The sequence below is a fragment of the Cynocephalus volans genome, chromosome 4 (assembly GCF_027409185.1).
Source record: "Cynocephalus volans isolate mCynVol1 chromosome 4, mCynVol1.pri, whole genome shotgun sequence".
Classification (NCBI taxonomy): domain Eukaryota; kingdom Metazoa; phylum Chordata; class Mammalia; order Dermoptera; family Cynocephalidae; genus Cynocephalus; species Cynocephalus volans.
The window spans coordinates 51,138,985-51,156,972 of NC_084463.1; the positions used below are offsets into that span (position 1 = coordinate 51,138,985).

Below are 17,988 nucleotides of genomic sequence, written 5' to 3' on the forward strand. Positions count from 1 at the left end.
AAGGCAGCCAATGGCATCAAAAAAAAAAAAAAAAAAAAAAAAAAGGCAACACACTCAGTTACCAAGAGGAGAATAAAGTAAATCACAGCACATGCCTGCCAAGGGTAGGGTGCAGTCATAGAGAGAATGTTGCAGACCCTCACACACAGATGTGGGAAGACACCTGTATTAGCACTCTCCAAAGAAATAAAAATAATATATATAGATATCCCCTAGTGGTCTTGAATAGATAGATGAGGTGGACAGATGGATAGATGGATGGATAGATACAGATGATAGATAGGGATGATAAATCAATGACAGATAGATGATAGATAGATACAGATGACAGACAGAGATAGATGATACATACATATATACATTTATTGTAGGGAATTGGCTCATATGATTATGGAGGCTGAGAAGTCCTGAGATTTGCAGTCAGCAAGCTGGAGACCCAGAACTGCCAGTGGTGTCAGTTCCAGTTCAAAAGCTGGCAGGCTCAACACCCAGGAAGACACGATGTTTCAGTTCACGTCCAAAGCTAGGAAAAGACCAATGTCCCAGCTCAAAGAAGTCAGGCAGGAGGAGCTCCCTCTTACTCAGCCTCCTTGTTCTATTCAAGTCCTCAACTGATTGGATGAGCCCCACCCTCATAGGGGAGGGCAATCTGCTTTACTCAGTCTACCTGTTCAAATGCTAATTTCTTCCAGAAACACCCTCCCAGACATACCCAGAAATAATGTCTGGCCAAATGTCTGGGAACCCCATGGCCCAGTCAGGAGAATAAAGCTACCACAGCTCCATGGGGTCTGTGAACATTTTTAAAAGTTAAAGTAATTCTGAGACAAAAAGGTTGGAGAAACACTGCCTGAGTCTTCCCAAGGTACCCCTGATTTACACAGGACATAAGTCTAAAACTGTGACATTAGACAAGAAAGAACAGCAATGGTATTGAGCAACTGACTTCAAGACTCACAGCTTATAAACTAACAGCTCTTGGTACAAGTGGTAGAAATATACCCAAATTTATATGCACACGTGTGTGTGTGTGTGTGTGTGTACATGCACACACAAACATATTCTAGTTAAAAGAAAAAGATTTTGGAGATGGATAACAAAAATTAAAATCTAAATAATGCCTTTTTATTAGAGACACATCTAAAACATAAAAGTTAAAAGTATAAGATCAAAAAAATTCAGAAAAGGCAAATATTAACCAAAAGAAAGCTGATGTAACTATATTACCAGTAAACAATATTGATTTTGTGATAAAATAATAGCTAAACTTCAAAAGGTCATTTTAAAAAGTTCAGTTCACCAGGAAGCTGTAACACTTTGAAACTTGTATGTACCTAATAACATGGCTTCAAAATATAGAAAGGGAAAAAAAAAAGACAGAACTGCCAGAAGAGAAAACCCAGCATCTGGGGGAATGTCTGAACAGACTTCTCTTAGTGTTTTCTGGTCTAACTCCATAAGGCCATAAGAGATTGAAGCAGCAATACAGAAATTAGAGTCACAGGCAGATGTGGAGCGTCACACTAGTGATGGAGAGAATGCGTTCTTCTCAAGCAGAAAAAAATGCTGACCAGAAGTTGCCCCCTACAGGACCACAGTGCAAATCTCAATAAATTTCAAAGGAATGTCATCATTATAGACCATGTCCTCTAGCCAGGATGTTAAAATTCATTTAAAACAACATAGAGAAAAATCTCCATTCATTTAGAGATCACCTTTAAATAACTCGAGGACAAAAAAAAAAAAAAAAAAAAAAAAAATCAAAATGGAAATTTAAAAATATTTAGAACTAAAATATTTAGAACTATGTAACAAACACATAATGTGTCAAACCAATGACATGCTGCCAAGAACAGACAGGGAAAGGTGCAGACTTAAAAGCTTAGAGAAAAGGAGAAAAAAGGCTATAAGGCCTATGTAAAAAAAAAAAAACAAGAAGAAAGAAAAGAAGAAAGGCTAAAATCTAAAAGCTAATCATCCAGCTTCATAAGTTAGAAAAAAGAAAACCGAACAAACACCAAGAACATATAAGGAATGAAATAATAACAGAAGCAGAAATTAATGAAATGGATGATAAACATGAACCAGAGAGGATAAACAAATACGCAGTTGCTGCCTTGACAAACTTTTCGCAAGACTGACCAAGAAAAAAGGGAATGGCACAAATAATCAATATTATAAATAAAGGACAGCATTACAAATGCTACATGGATTAAAAAGCCAAGAGGACATTGGCCAAAACTCATCGAATTGCACACTAAATAAATGAAACTCATTGTGCATCAGTTATACCTCAATAAAGACGACTTTTAAACATAATCAGATATTATGAACAATGTTATGACAATAAATTTGTTTTCTGCTTCGGTTTTGGTAGCTGGTACAGGGATAGAACACTGATTATAATAAATTTGAAAACTTAAGATGATATGGACAAACGCCTAGAAAACATAACCATTACTTCAATTCATACTTAAAAAAATTGATAAACTTCAACAACCATTTATGATCTTCCAGTTATAAGAACTTTCTCAATTTAAAAAAGGGCACCTACCAAGCAATCTCAGCACCGAGTAGAGTGGTAAAATGGTGACAAGCCTTACTTTAAGGTTAAGAGCGAGGTGAGGCGCCAGCATTCATATTTCACTCGACCCATCAGAGAACAGCATGGAAAAACTGAAGGTTAATGGAGTGCCAGAAACAAACAAAACTGTCACTAATCTCAGGATATATGATTGTCTACAATAAAATCCCCAAACCACCTACAGAAAAGAATCACTGGGCTGACTGGTTAGCTCAGTTGGTTAGAGCATCATATTGATAACACCAAGGTCAATGGTTAGGTCTCTAACAGCCACCACCACCTGCCACCCCCCCCAGAAAACAAAGAAACCTAGGGCCAGCCCATGGCTCACTTGGGAGAGCGTGGCGCTGACAACACCAAGTCAAGGGTTAAGATCCCCTTACCGGTCATCTTTTAAAAACAAACAAACAAACAAACAAACAAACAAACCTGAATTAGCATATTTCACTGTTCCTAAAACTCTTCCTCCTGTGTTCCAGCCTGGCACATGGGACGGCTCCTCCACTCAGTGCCACTCCATGGTCGCATGGTCCAGGTGCACTTGCTGCGCTCCGTGCTCTGTTCTCTGTCTTCGGAAGGCACCAGAGCCTCACCACCCTGACACCTTCTCCAGCGATTACCTGCCTGAACCAAGACTACAGACCTGGGTTCAGACTGTTGGGGACTTGCCGGGAGGACGTGGCTGCTCCCCAGTGCATACAGGCTCAAAACGCAGCCCGAACACGCAGGATCCACACCCAGGGAGCTCTACTGCTGCATAAGAACAAAATTAATAGAAAAGGCAGCTCACTCAGAACACACTGCTTTGGGAATTTTTGGGGGGTGGAGGGATGCAAGAAGCTTTGGAGTTCACTTTTTAAAATTTTTAAATTTATTTTTCTACTTTATCATCACACAACATGAACATTTTGGGGGGCCCTTTACCAATTTCTCCCTAATCCCCCCTCCCTCTTCATCTTTCCCACCTCTGGTGGTCTCAGTTCCGTTCTCTCTTTTGAAAGTTCAAGGAATTATTGTGATTGTTATCTTTCTTTCTTTCTTTTTTCAACTCTCAATTTATCATGGCTCTATTTACAATATCTAAGAGTTGGAACCAACCTAAACGTCCAATAATGGACCACTGGATAAAGAAAATTTGGTATATATACACAACCAAACACTACTGTCATAAAGACAAATGAAATTTTGCCATCCACAGCAACATGGATGAGCTTAGAGAAAATTATGTCAAGTGAAATAAGCCAGCATGGAAAGACAGAAAGGGGTTCACTTTAAATCAAGCCAATCCAAGCCAATCCAAGCCCATTTCTGCCAGCTGTCACTCCTCAGCTGGACTCTAGGTCACGCCCATCTGTCACTTCTCATGAACTGGACTCTGGGCAGTATCCTGCTGGGCTCTCCCTCTGGGCCACACAGCTGGAGCAGGACTCACAGGAAAGCCCCTCAGAGCCCCCTGAGAGGTGTTAATTCTGACACTCTTGCTCCAGTTTCCTCTTCCGTGGCAGTTAAGAAGCATTGGTCTGTGCCCATCAGGCCCGCCAAGGTCATGCCAAGGACAGCTGGCAGCCTGAGCCTGAAGAAAGGAACCTGAAATCCTAATAATGCCCATGCCTATACCACCTGGGCCCCAAACATTGGCTGTCCCAGCCCAGATCCAAGCAGGGCCATCGAGGCAGGAGGGACAGAGCCTGCGGGATGTGGCCAGGACATAGGCCAAGGGACATCCTGGGACCTGTCGAGGCCACTCCCCAGCTTGGCCACAGCTTCACTGCCCCAGCCGACATGGTTTTATCTTCTTACTTAAAGACAGGAAAACTGTCACAAAAGGGCTTTGTTGGCAAAGAACTTAACGATTATTCAGTAAATTTTGGTCTTTGTCGGAGATCTCTCAAAATGACAAGTGCATCAGGGAAAGTAATAGGGACCCTGTTGATAAAAAATCTAGAGATTGCTGAGTTCTGGTCTACCTTTCATTGATTCATTCATTGATTCATTCAACAATTTATTGAGTGGTTGCTGCCAATAAAAAAAAGATACATAGTATATTTTATTGCAACAAGTTCCACGGTAAAAAACAAAGCAGGCAACCAGGTTGCATGTGGTGGGGACTGAGCGTGTGTGGTGTGGCATGTGTGACGAGGCTGCCTATCTGTAGCACTTTAAAAACAGGAGCTGGAAAGAACAAGAAGACACACCATGGCCTGGATCTTTCTGTGCCGCATTCTAGGATCATTTCTTTAGATCAGTTTCCCAACTCTTCAGAAAACACATTCGGATTTTTTTCGAATATTCTATTTTTGTTTATTTAAGTGCTCTTTCTTTTTTAAATGCATTTGATCATTTCTACAGTCTCTTGTTTCTTATTCAGATTTAAATTCCTCTTTTTTTTGGTGGCTGGCCAGTACTGGGATCTGAACCCTTGACCGTGGTGGTATAACACCATGTTCTAACCAACTGAGCTAACCAGCCAGCCTAAATTCCTCATTTTACTTCCTTAAATATATTTAAAGTATTTATTTTATATTATGTGTCTGGTTACTCCAAAACCTGAAAATTTGTGGATTTGATTCTACTGTCTCCTTTTCTGTTGGCTTGTGCTCATGGTATTGTATGATATGCGTGTGTTTTAATTTTGTTCCTGCATATTATGTCTTGACATCTTAAACAACCTTTCTGGCTGGAGAGAGACTGCCGCTCCCTGGGTGAGCCTCAGAGATAAGAAAGGGCCCGGCCGGTGGCTCAGCATGCAAACTGCCAACCCAGATCCCCACTCCTCTATCGGGGCCCCGCACAACTAGGGACCACCCCTGCAGCTTAGAGCCTGCTGAAATGATTCGAAGTAGCCATCCTAACGTGCTCGCCCTGTCTTACCATTCCCGGGAAACCAAAAAAAGCCATGGCCTCAGCTCTCCCTCACTCTGGCCCGCCTGCCTCCTGACTGCACCATGACTCCCTGCGTGGTGCTGGGTGACCCCTCTCTATGACCTACGGAAATAAGCAACTTTGTTTCCCTGAGGCCTCCTGTGCGTCCCCTTGCGGGTGCGCCTGACCGACCATACCATAAAAGAACACAGAACAGGGAGCTTGTTTCTTTGGGGATTAGACGACGATGATGATGATGACCTTATAATGAGTGAACATTCCTTGGAAGACTCCCCCTCTGAGGCCTGACGCGGAGGTGAGTTTCTCTGAAGGAGCCTTCTGAAAATACTACCAACTGCGCCTACTCTATTTCTTAAAAAACCATGACAGTTCACTTTTCAGAACTTCATACTTCTTACAAAACAAATTGTGAGGCCCTGGAAGACAGGGCTTTCTGAAAGGACCAGTTGTGGCATAGTCAGAGCAAGTATTTTTGTGGCATGGTACTTTCCTTTTTAAAACCATGGAGACAGAACATGGACTGTGTATTTGTTTGATCTGAACCACATATTTTGAGATCCCAGTACTCGGCAAGCCCTGAAGAAGTTTAGGGGACACCGATAGTTAAAGCAGTGTCTCACGGAGAATCTGCCCACGCTTAAAATGATGCCATGGCTGCTTCCCTTCTGGTTACTGGCCCTCCCCTAACCTGCCACACCCTGGGGACACACACTGCTGCACAAAGAGGATGCCTTGCTGCGGCCCCGCTCACCAGCTCACCATGGAAGCTGAAGAACCCTGAGCATTTTTAAGCTGGGGCACACCCACTCAAGCAGGTGACACCCAGCTCTGTGTGACTCCCAGCTCCCGGTCACGCAGACCATGAGGACCAATGCCTGGCTGCAACTGGGGGGTGGGGAAGACTGGCTTCCAATGCCGATCAAGTGTCTCAATGTCAGTTTAAAAGCAGCAGCCTAGGCTGGCCAGTTAGCTCAGCTGGTTACAGCACAGCCTTATAACACCAAGGTTAAGGGTTCGGATCCCTGTATGGGCCAGCCACCAAAAAGAAAAAACAAAAGTAAGTTTAAAAGCAGCAGCCAGTGGGGGCTGAAGTGGCACCATGCCACCTGCTTATAAAGTATCCTGTGCACAGGCTGCCATGCCCACTACTGAAGGTTTCCAGACCAGAGCATGGAGCTCTCCTGTTAAAATGTCCCCTCCCAGGCCAGCCCCGTGGCTCACTTGGGAGAGTGCGGCACTGGTGGTGCCGTGGCCGCAGGTTCGGATCCTATATAGGGATAGCCAGTTCCCTCACTGGCTGAGCATGGTGCAGACCACACAATGCCAAGGGTTGCAATCCCCTTACTGGTCAAAATAAATAAATAAAATAAAATAAAATAAAATAAAATGTGCCCTCTCCAGTACACCAAAGCTCAATTAAAAAAAAAAAAAAAAAGCCTGACATACATGTTTCTACAGAAAACAGAAAGCTGGAGGAAAAGCCGAGGGACCAGTGACCTCTGTCTTGGCCCCTGCTCTCCCTGTGCCGTCTGCTCAGGGGCCGGCCAGCCTGCGCCCCAAGAGCTGTGCCTGGGGCCGGCCCGTGGCTCACTCGGGAGAGTGCGGTGCTGATAACACCAAGGCCCCGGGTTCGGATCCCATATACGGATGGCCGGTTCGCTCACTGGCTGAGCATGGTGCTGCCAACACCAAGTCAAGGGTTAAGATCCCCTTACCGGTCATCTTTTAAAAAATAAAAAAAATTAAAAATTAAAAATTAAAAAAAAAAAAAAAAATAGAAGAGCTGTGCCTGAGGTGGGTATAGCCCGCTGGCCTGACCACCTGATGTCAGTGTCATGAGGGGTAGGGAGTTGGAACTGCCTGGTTGTCTCCCTGCCTAAGAGTGTTGTGCACCTCGACCGGTCCAGCTGGCCTGGCCCTCAACCCCATCTTCCTCACCTTCAACTCTCCAGACCGTTCAGGCCAGTGGCCAGGTCCCCTCTCCCCCTCGGTTCCTTCCTCTTCTACCATGCTCTCCCCAGGCTCCAGGCTCACAGTTGACACTGGACCACGTGACCACTGCGGCTACAGGTTCTTAGAGTGGGCTCCCTCCCGACTTGGCTCTGCGGCCACCCTCGTGTCCCAACTTGGCGACCCTGTGCCCCAGGCTCTACAGGTGACATCCCACCCCTGTGGACTCGGCACCCACTCACTCAGTCTGGGTCCCTGAACCTCTCCCTTATGGCCATCTCACAAAGCAGGGAACCCTGCTGAAATGTTTTACGCAGAGCGTTCAGTTGTTCTCCAAGGAGGGCGCTCCCTCTATCTAGTATCCCGAAACCAAGTCCCAGCCTCCTGCCACCCAAAATGAAAACAGTTCTGAACAGGCTGCTTGTAGGTCAGCTTTAATAGTCACTCCGGGCTGCCAGGTGACACACCCCAAGGGACAGAGCTCACATCACAGCAGGATGATGGAAGCCAGTGGTTGAAAAGGGTGGATGACAGCAAGTCATCCCTCACAGAAAACAGGGCAAACAGGCAAACAAACAGAAGGCCCCTCCCCGCCCAGCCCACCACCGTGCCCAGGAGGAGGGCAGTGCTGGTGTGCCCGGGGCAGAGGGCAGCCCTAGCAATCACTGGTGCGGAACAACCGAGAGGAGACACAACCCGGTGCACAGCGGAGCACTTGCGGAGGCCGGGCTCACTCAGGTGGGCATAGGTGTGCAGTGCTGGGCCCTCCATGCGCAGACGCGCCCACCCCACCGGATCCAAAATACACGATCTGACCACACACAACGCCCCGCCTGAGACATGACTTGGAGCACCATAAAACAATTCCCAAAGCCCAGCCCCTACCCACCCACCAACCCCAGATGGCACCCTGCCTCCGACACCATGGAGAGCAGGCAAGTGGGGTGCAAGGCCCAGGATCTGCTCTGGGCACAGACGCCATCCTGACCTCGGCCATCGGAGCCGTGTAACTGCGTTCAGGGTCTGGCCCAAGCTGAGGCTGAGTGCAGCACGCAGGTGGGCTGCAGCAGTATCTCCCCTCCCCCCATCCCCAGGAGGGTTCCTGCTGCTCCCAGCCAGAGGGCTCCCAGAGAGAGGGCAGCCCACGAATGTGGCAGGCTCTGAAGGGGGAATCAGTGGGGGCTGGGCACAGCCACACCACGAAAAACCATGCCTGCAGCTCTGGACAGCACACGCACACGCGGGGACTTTCCCAAGTGGGGTGTTCAAAAGGGCCACCGTGGGAAGTCAGGCTCACACCCAGCAGGGCACAGCAGATGGACAGGAAGACCTCGGACAGAGACCCTCAGCTACCCGGGCAGCTCCGCCCGCTTGTCCGACCCAAGGGCATCCAGGGCTACTTGGTGGTCATGGGCCACCAGTCTGGCACGGACGCAGTTAAGGCCACCTGACCGCTCTCTGACGTTCTCACGTGAAGAGGACCCTTGATTTTCTCCGACTGCAGCAGGGCCAGTCCCACATCCCCCTGGCCGGCCCTGAACTTGCCAGCTGCTTGGCCCGACGCCGTCAGCACTGAGGTGCCAGGGGTGACGCCACCGACAGGGAGGGAACCCAGGAGCCGCACGGGGAAGAGGCGCTTGCGGATGACGCCCATGTGGTAGGTGCGGGCCGTCAGCTCCTGGCCGATGTAGCAGCCCTTGGTAAAGCTCACGCCATTCATGAAGGTCAGGTTGGACTCCAGAGGCAAGGCTACCCCTGGGGGCAGGTCACGGACGCCCTCGGGAACGCCTGTGGAGACCGCAGGGGAGAGACCAACGAGATCAGCCAGATGGGTGCGACCAGCCCCAAGCACCCGCCCCTTCTCTCCTGTTCAGCAACCCCACCCCGGCCCCCTCTGCCCCTCCGCTCCCCGAACCCGACCTGCCCCCGCATCCTCTTCCTCGCTTCCAGCCCAGCAGGCCCACCCCGTCCATACCTTGCCGGTACCGGTGGCGGTGATAATCCCAGCGGTCCCCGAGTCGGCCTCCACGCACCAGGCCCGGGCTTTCTCCCCGGGTGAGAAGCCGCCAGCCCATGCGCGCGGTCCGGGGGTCGCGAGTGAGGACGGCGGACGCTTCTGCTCCCTCCTGCAGCGGCGCGGCCCGACCGGCCTCAGGGGTGCTGGGCAGCACCGCCCACACGCGCATCTCCGACATCTGCTCCACCGTGACCTTCCGCCGGATCTTGTACAGCGCCAGGTGCTTCTGCAAAGCATCTAGCACGGAGCTATCACACTCCAGGAGGAAGTCCTGCACCTCCTCCGAGCGTTCATGGAGCCTGCAGGGAGACAGGCAAAGGCTTGTGGGGGGGAGCAAAAGCCCCTGCCCACCGCTAGCTCATCAAGGGCATGGCGACGACCAAAGTGCAAAGAGCTGTGCCCCTGGCCGTAGGAACAAGCCGTGCTGCCAGAGCACGCATCGTCATGGGCAAACCCCAGCGCCCTACAGGCAAAGCCTCTGCTCCCAGCCACACAGAGCTGCTCTCCAGAGCGCACATCTGCCCCAGCAGACAAGTGCACCCCAGGGGACCAGCGCGCAGACAGCCCTGCCCATAGCCGCTCGGGCTGTGTTGTTATGGGCAGACAAGTGCAGCCGGTGACCTACACGCAAAGCACTCTGCTCCAGGCCACACAGGGCTGCACCGCCAGAGCACGCGTCACTGCCGGCACCCAAGTGCACCACGGGGGACCAATGTGCCAGCCATAACGCATGTTGTCAGGGGCAGATAATTACACCTTGGAACCAAGGCACAGAGCGCCTTGCCCATGGACGCATGGGACTGCGCCCCCCAGAGCGCATGTCCACAGGGGGCAGACAAGCGCACCAAGGCACCAAGGGGTTGACCAGCATGCAGAGAGCCACATGGGGCTGCCTCCTCAGAACCTGTGTCCTCAAGAGCAGACAAGCGCATTGCGAAGACCAGCCACGGAGAGCCACGCCCACCGCCGTGTGGGGCTGAGCCTCTGGAGCACGTGTCCTTGAGGGCAGACAGACCCCGCCTGCCTGCAGCTTCTGGAAGAGCTACGACAGCCCACCAAAGGGCACTGCCCATAGTATTCGCTCTGCCCAGGTAGGAAATAACGAGTCGTCCCTGTTTGGAGGAGAGGGAATGGACAGGGCCTGGCAGGGCAGAAGAGCAGGGCCCAGGAGAAGTGAACCTCTGGGTAGGAGGTGTCTTACTCAGGTGAGGTGGAAAGGTATGGACAGCCAGGACCTGCCTCCTCCAATCTGGGGAAGCCTTTGAGGAACCCAAGGATACTAAGGTGGGGTCCTCTGACGGTGGGCAGGAAGGAGGAGCTGGGAGACCAGAAGACAGGTCATCAGGGTGCAGAATACTCAGTGAGGCCACACACTGCCCATGCCCACTGTCCAACTCCCCGAGCCAAGTCTTGGAATTGATCAGGGCCCCAGAACCATCCTAACCTGCGTTCCAGACAGCTCTCATCAGGGGATTTGAGCTGGCATCACTAGAATGCCCCTGCCAGATGGATGTCAGGGCCACTTGCAGACAGGTGGCCACAGAGGAGAAGCTACTGCAGTGTGCGCATCTGAGGTGGGGGGTGGGGGAAGGGGCTAAGTGGAGACATCCTGGATGCAGCGATGACAGGGCTGGGTGCAGGTTGCAGACGTGGATTGAGCAAAGGTCCACAGCCTGGAGGGAGCTGGGACAGGGAGGTAGGAAAGACCCCCCCAGAAGGCATACAAGAGAAGAGCACGTGAGCAGGGGTGGTAAGGTCATCTCCAGAGTCGCAGAGGCTCATTCAGCGACTGCCATGCCAAACTCTCCCCTGCAGTGCAACTCCTGCCATGCATTCGTCACACAAGCCAGAGGCCACAGAGCCGTGGGGAGGGTCAGGCAGAGCAAGCTGCAGCAGCCAGTCAAGCTGGCCCACCTTCCAAAATAGTCATCACAGAATACCAAAAACGACATCAGCAAGGGACAGGATTAAGGACATCGTTTGCAAATGTGGGGTTAAAATGCCAGAGGGAATGGCTGAGAGTTCAGAGGAGCCGCCTCACATTGTGAACCGAGGTCAACACCATTTGTCACAAGGGAAACGCAGATCAGATCTACCCTGAGATGCCACCCTCATGCCATCAGAACAACTGAGACTGAAAGCTGTGGTGCCTAGACCACTGGTAAGGGTGCGGAGACAATGGATCCCTCTCATGCTGCTGGTGGGAATAAGATGGCCCAGCTTCTCTGGAAGACAGTCTGCAGTTTCCAACAAAATCAAACACGCCACTTACACCCCACAATCTCACATCTGGGCTCAGGCAAGTGAAACCAAGAACACACAGAAACCTGCACGTGACTGTCCATAGCAGCCAGCTTTATTCGTGACAGCCAGAAAGTGAAACACAAGGGTCTACCATACCACGGGACAGTCCTCAGAAAGAAAAAGGGCCAAGTTACTGACTAAGTTGGGTAGATCTAAGGGTGTTACGGTGAGTGACACAAGCCAATCTGCTAGTCACCCCGGCCTCGCTCACAGGGTGATGTCCTCAAGGGCTCCAGGTTGTAGGGTCCAGGGCACTTTCTAGCTGGCTGTGCCTGTGACTGTCATCAGGCAGGACCTGGGGACCAATGGAGCCAGGATGCGACCCCAAGTCACCCCCACCCCGCCCCCTGCTGCAGTGGAGTAATGGGGGAGGCCCAGCTGCACCCAGAGCCGGGCCAGGAACTAAGGTATGGTGGGCTCCTCATCTGGGACAGCTTTCTCAGCCACCACACCACTGACATCTGGGCAGGATCATTCTGCATGGTGGGTGCCATCCAGACATTCAGAGCACTCCTGTCCTCTGCCCACCCCCCACCCCTGTTGTGGCAACCAAAAATATCACCAGACACTGCTGAGTGTTCCTCAGGGGCAGGACTGCTGGATAAAATCTAGGATGCCTAGTTCAATCTGAATTTAGATCAACAACAAAGGATTTTTTATTAATATTTGAGATATAGTAATAATACTGTGTGAGACACACTCACACAACCAAGCATCCGCTGCTTGTCTGAGACTTGCGCGGGCGTCCTGGACTTTCACTTGCTGAGACCAGAGCCCCACCTGGCTGCAAGAGCCCAAGAAGAGGAGGGCGGTGGCAGGCGGTACAGCGGTACTGCAGTCCCGGGCATGCACTCACCCTTCTCCTAGTGGGGCCAAGACTCTGAGAACCCACAGAGGACGGTCACAGCCTCCAGGGCGTGGAAGCCAGGACCCCCCATCACGTAACCCCAGCCTGGCTGGAGCACCTCCTCCCCACCTGCAGAGCCCTGTATCCAGGTACCAACCGGCAGCTCCTGCAAAGGCTGGCACAGGCCCCGGGCAGGGTTGGGCTTGAGGCAGGGGCAGGGGCGAGGGACCCGGGGATAAGCAGGGATTGGGTCCCAGATGTCCTGCCAAGGAGCAGGCTGGACGTGCCTGGAGGTGCCTGGAGGTCCGCAAAAGGAGGATCCCATCAGATCCAAGGGTTTTCAATCATTCCTTTGTTAAGCGGGCTCCTGCGAGGATGGCAGCACTGAGGACGGGCTCAGCCACGCACAGGCCTGGCAAGTCTCTCCTGCTCCTTGGCCAGCCTCTTATATCTCGACAGTAAGAAAACAACCCAATTAAATATGGGCCAAAGACCTCCTAAGACACCTCACGAAAGAAGACACAAAGAAGGCCGATCCCGTGGCGCACTTGGGAGAGTGCGGCGCTGGGAGCGCAGCAGTACTCCCGCCGCGGGTTCGGATCCTATATAAGGACGGCCGGTGCGCTCACTGGCTGAGCGCCATACGGCCAGTCACAAAAAGACAAAAAAAAAAAAAAAAAAAAAAAAAAAAAGACACAAAGAAGCATATGAAAAGATGCCAAGGGGAAATGCAAATTAAAACAAGAAACCACCATACCCTTCATAGAAGGACCAAAATCCATAACACTAACAACACCCAGTGCTGGCAAGGGTGCGGAGCAGCAGGGACCCTCGTTCCTCCTGGTGGGAGCGCAGAATGATGCAGCCACTGTGGGAGACAGTCTGGCGGTTTCTGACAAACTACACACACTTGGACCACATGATCCAGCAGTCACACTCCTTGTGTTTACCCAAAGGAGCCGAAACTTATGTCCACACAACAACCTTCACTAGCTGTTCATAGCAGCTTTACTCACAACTGCCAAAACTTGTTAGCAACCCAGATGTCCTTCAGCAGGTTAGTGGGTAAGCAAGCTGTGCTGCATCCAGACAGTGAGCACTATTCAGGGCTAAAAAGAAATGAGCTATCAAGCCACGAAAAGACAAGGAGGAAGCTTACATGCATATTGCTAATGAAAGAAGTCAGTCTGAAAAGGCTACACACAGCATGATTCCACTGTGTGACCTTCTAGAAAAGGCAAAACTGTGGAGACAGCAAAAAGACCAGTGGTGGCCAGGGGTGGGGGAGGGAGAGATGAACAGGTAGACCTCAGCGGATTTTTAGGGCCGTGGAACTATTTTCTGTGATACTACGGTGGTGGATACATGTCATTATACATTTGTCCAAATCCACAGAATGCACCACACCGAGAGTGAACCCTGACATAAACACTGGAGTCTGGGTGATAAGGACATATCCATGCAGGTTCACCAACTGTACCAGGGCACCCTCTGGTGGGCGATGCTGATGGTGGGACAGGCTGTGCATGGGGGGACAGGGAGTCTGTAGGAACTCTCCATACCTTCTGCTCAATTTTGCTCTGATCCTAAAACTGTTCTATAAGGTAAGTTCTACTAGAAAAACTACCACAAAAAAACATAGCTTCACCTGAGAAGGTGCTGTATCCAAGAACTAAGAACAGGTGCTTTTAGGAAGGAAAGAGTGAAGGATGAGAAACCAGAAGCATGAGAGTTGAAATAAAAAAAATCTGGAGATTTGTATGAAGACATCAAGGATAAAAAGAAAAATTCCAGAGATACAGAGAGACAGAGACAGAGAGTGAGGACAGAGAGAGGAGACAGAGACAAAGAGACACATAGAGACAGACAAAGAAACAGCGACAGAGAGACAGACAGAGATACAGAGAGAGATAGAAAATGCCAGGCAGGAAATGTCCAGAGGGAGCAGGAACATATGGGGGCTTCCAGGGAGAGACACCCCCGACTCTCCCCAAAGGAGCAGCCAAGAGGGCAAAGTACAGAAAGATAAACAGCCAACAGCAACCAACAAGGAAAACAGCCCACCCTCATGAACAGAAACTCAACAAGTGCCCATAAGTGGGGTGGGCGGAACAGCCGCACTGAGCCATCATAACCCACACACAGGGCGGGCTGGGAGAGGTCATGGGGATCCAAACCCTTGACCTTGGTGTTATAAGTCTGCGCTCTAAGTGGCCAGTGCTATGTACTGGAAACTTGATCCCCACCGTGATAGAGTTTTGAAGGTGGGAAATCCGATTATGATATTTGAAAGGCAGGGCGCTTAAGAGGTATCAGATTATGAGGACTGTACTCTTGTGAATGGATTAATCTATTCATGGAGTAATGAGTTATCATGGGCGTGAACTGGTGGCTTTATAAGGAGCACACGAGAAAGCTCTTGCCATTCTCAATATGTGACACCCTGGTTGCCACAGGACTCTGCAGAGAGTCCCCACTCAGAACAAGGCCCTCACCAGATGCGCCCCTTGGACCATGAACTTCACAGCCTCGAAAACTGTAAGAAATAAATTTCATTTCTTTATACATCACCCAGTTCAGATATTCCGTTATAAGCAGCAAAACGGACTAATAAAGAAAAGATCCTAAGAGCTTCCAGAGAAAGAAGCAGTTCACGCACAGAAGGGCTAGACATCCCCACGGAAAGGCTGGCGGCAGGAAGATGGTGAAGTCGTGGCTGCGAAATTCCCAGTGACAATTCTCAACCTGGACTTTGACACCCTGCCAAGCTATGGAGTGAAGCCACCTCACGTGTCTCAGGAAGCCACTAAAGAAGGTGCTCCTCCAAAACCAAAACGGGGGAGCACACTGAGGAACATGAAACAGGAGAGCCGAGCGGGTGGAGGAGGACAGCGTGCTGCAGGCCGGGAAGGCCAGGGGGACCACTCCTGACCAGCGGGGAGAGCCCCGAGAGACAGCCCGGCGTGGATTCCTTGACACATGCCCACCTGCCAGGATGGCGCTGAGATCACAGGACTCAGGTTCCAGGAAGCCCGGCAAGGGGAAACCCAGCACCTTAAACAATCCAGGCCCATGGCCCGGCTTGGCCAGCTACCGTGGTTTAGGGTCAGTAATGTCAGCTTTGGACCCAACACTACCACCACCAGACGCGGGGAGACATGGGAAGGGGAGACAGGGAAACACCGGGTAAGCCGGAGAGCATCGACACAAGCTGTCAGTCAGGAGGCGGGCCAGGGGTGTTGACCCCTTCTCCCTGCAGTGAAGGAGGGTGGCCAGGGCAGGGCTGAGAGGGAGCCCCCACTGAGGAGGTGCCCACCTGCTCTGAACCGGTGGGCGCCCAGACGCAGTCCTGGGCGGGAGCCGTTCGCTGCCCCTGCAAGTCCAGCCCTGCCTTCCCTCCACTGCGTGGACTCCCCAGTTTGGCCTCCTCTGGTTGCTGGTGCCCATCCCTGAGTGCACTCTGTGTGGACTCCCAAGGGTGGACAACTCTTGTGTGGACTCCCTTGAGTGGACCTCCCCGGGGCGCCGGGTGCCCATCCCCGAGCACACTCCCCTGGGCGCGGGTGCCCTCCCCCAGTGTCGATTCTGCCCCACCCCGACGCCCTCTGCAGGCCTAATCCTGGGTATCCTCCCCGGGGTACCCATCCAGCCCCTGTGTGCTGGTCCTTGGCGCACGCCCCTGGGTGTCTACCTCCTCGGTTCCCTTTCCCGACCGTCCCCCCGGCTCCGGCCCCGGTTCGCTCCCCTACCCCAACGTGCCCCAACCCTCCCCCGGCACCCCGCCCGCCGGTGCTCACCGGTACAGAATGACGTCATAGAGCGTCCGGCCCTGCACGTTCAGGAAGTGAGCGTAACCCGCGCGCGCAGGAGACGGGGTCGCGCCGGCCGCAGAACCCGGAAGCGGCAGTTCATTGGTCAGCAGCCCCCCGAGGAAGGACGCAGCGTCCGGACCGCGCACGCGCACCAGGGCGCGCTCGTCCAGCGGGAAGCAGGTCCAGGCCGCGCCGCCCGCGGGATCACCGTCAGTATGACTGGAGACGTGAGCCAGGCGGCGCCTCGGGCCCGCGCGCAGCCGCCAGCGCCAGGTCGAGCCGCCGCGCCCCGGAGCCGCGCCTCGGAGCAGCGCCGCGGCCGCCATCTTGGGCAGGAATGCGGCCGCGGAATGGGCGGGTGCTACAGCGGCCCCTGGCGGTGGCCGCCGACGGGCAAGGCAAGCGGGGTGTGCGCAAGGGGCAGGGCGTGCGTACGCGAGGGGCGGTGCCTACGTGCGCGAGGGCAGGGCAGCGGAGCCTGCGTGCGCGAGACTTGGGGCGGGGGAGTACTACAAAGTGGCAGGGTAGCGGAAGGGGAGGGGCCTCTGCCTGTCCGTCAGCGTGCACGCCCCGCCTTTTCCCCAGACGGGTTCCCTGGTCCCTGCCCATGCGAAACCTCCTCTTTCCCCTTCCCTACTCGGTCTGTGTCAAAGCATAGTTTCTGCTTGTGTTTATTGTGGTAAATACACATAAAACTTACTATCTGAGCCATTTCTTTTAAGCAAAGAAAGATACAACAGTCACAATAATACATTGAACTTTGAAGAGGAGAGAACAGAACTGAAGTTACCGGAGGTGGGAAAGGGGGAAGTGGAGGGGGTAAGGGAGGAATTGGTAAAGGGCCTTGAAAATCCATTATCTTTTTTTTTTTTTTTCAAAAAGATGACCGGTAAGGGGATCTTAACCCCTGACTTGGTGTTGTCAGCACCATGCTCAGCCAGTGAGCGAACCGGCCATCCGTATATGGGATCCGAACCCGGGGCCTTGGTGTTATCAGCACCGCACTCTCCCGAGTGAGCCACGGGCCGGCCCAGAAAATCCATTATCTTGTATAATGTTGAGTGTGATGCATCAATTTGAGCATCACATATCGCACACAGGTATTGATATTCAACTCTGTGCCCCACAGGTATGTACAATCAGTTATCAATAGAAAACAAAATATATATATATTTTGTGTGGGGGGGAAATACCAGTAACATCAGTCTAGCATAGTAGCCATTGTCAGTGTCCAGTTCAGTGGCATCAAATGCATTCATAATGTTGTGTAACCATCTCCAGAACTTTGGGGACGGGGGGGGGGCGGCTGGCGCGTAAGGGGATCTGAACCCTTGACCTTGGTGCTGTCACCAGCTCTGCCAAGTGAGCTAACCGACGAGGCTCCAGGACATTTTATTTCCCCAAACTGAAACACTGTTCTCGTTGAACACCAACTCTTCCCTCCCCTCCCCTAGGCCCTGGGACCCACCATTTCATTTTCTCTCTGAACATGACGACTCTAGGGACCTCATATGAGTGGAATCCTACAGTATTTGTCTTTTTGTGTTTGGCTTACTGCACTTAGCATGATGTCCTCAAGGCTCCTTTTTAA

General features: G+C 51.8%; 1 protein-coding gene across 1 annotated transcript; it reads right to left on the minus strand.

Moving 5' to 3' along the window:
- Positions 1–7,835: 7,835 nt before the first annotated feature.
- Positions 7,836–16,731, minus strand: IBA57 (iron-sulfur cluster assembly factor IBA57). The gene is made up of 3 exons (XM_063095269.1): positions 16,383–16,731; positions 9,393–9,733; positions 7,836–9,205 (listed from the first exon to the last, which is right to left on the minus strand). Exons 1-3 carry the CDS (start codon positions 16,721–16,723, stop codon positions 8,814–8,816), a joined length of 1,074 nt encoding a protein of 357 aa, XP_062951339.1. The 5' UTR covers positions 16,724–16,731; the 3' UTR covers positions 7,836–8,813.
- Between the last annotated feature and the right edge of the window lie 1,257 nt (positions 16,732–17,988).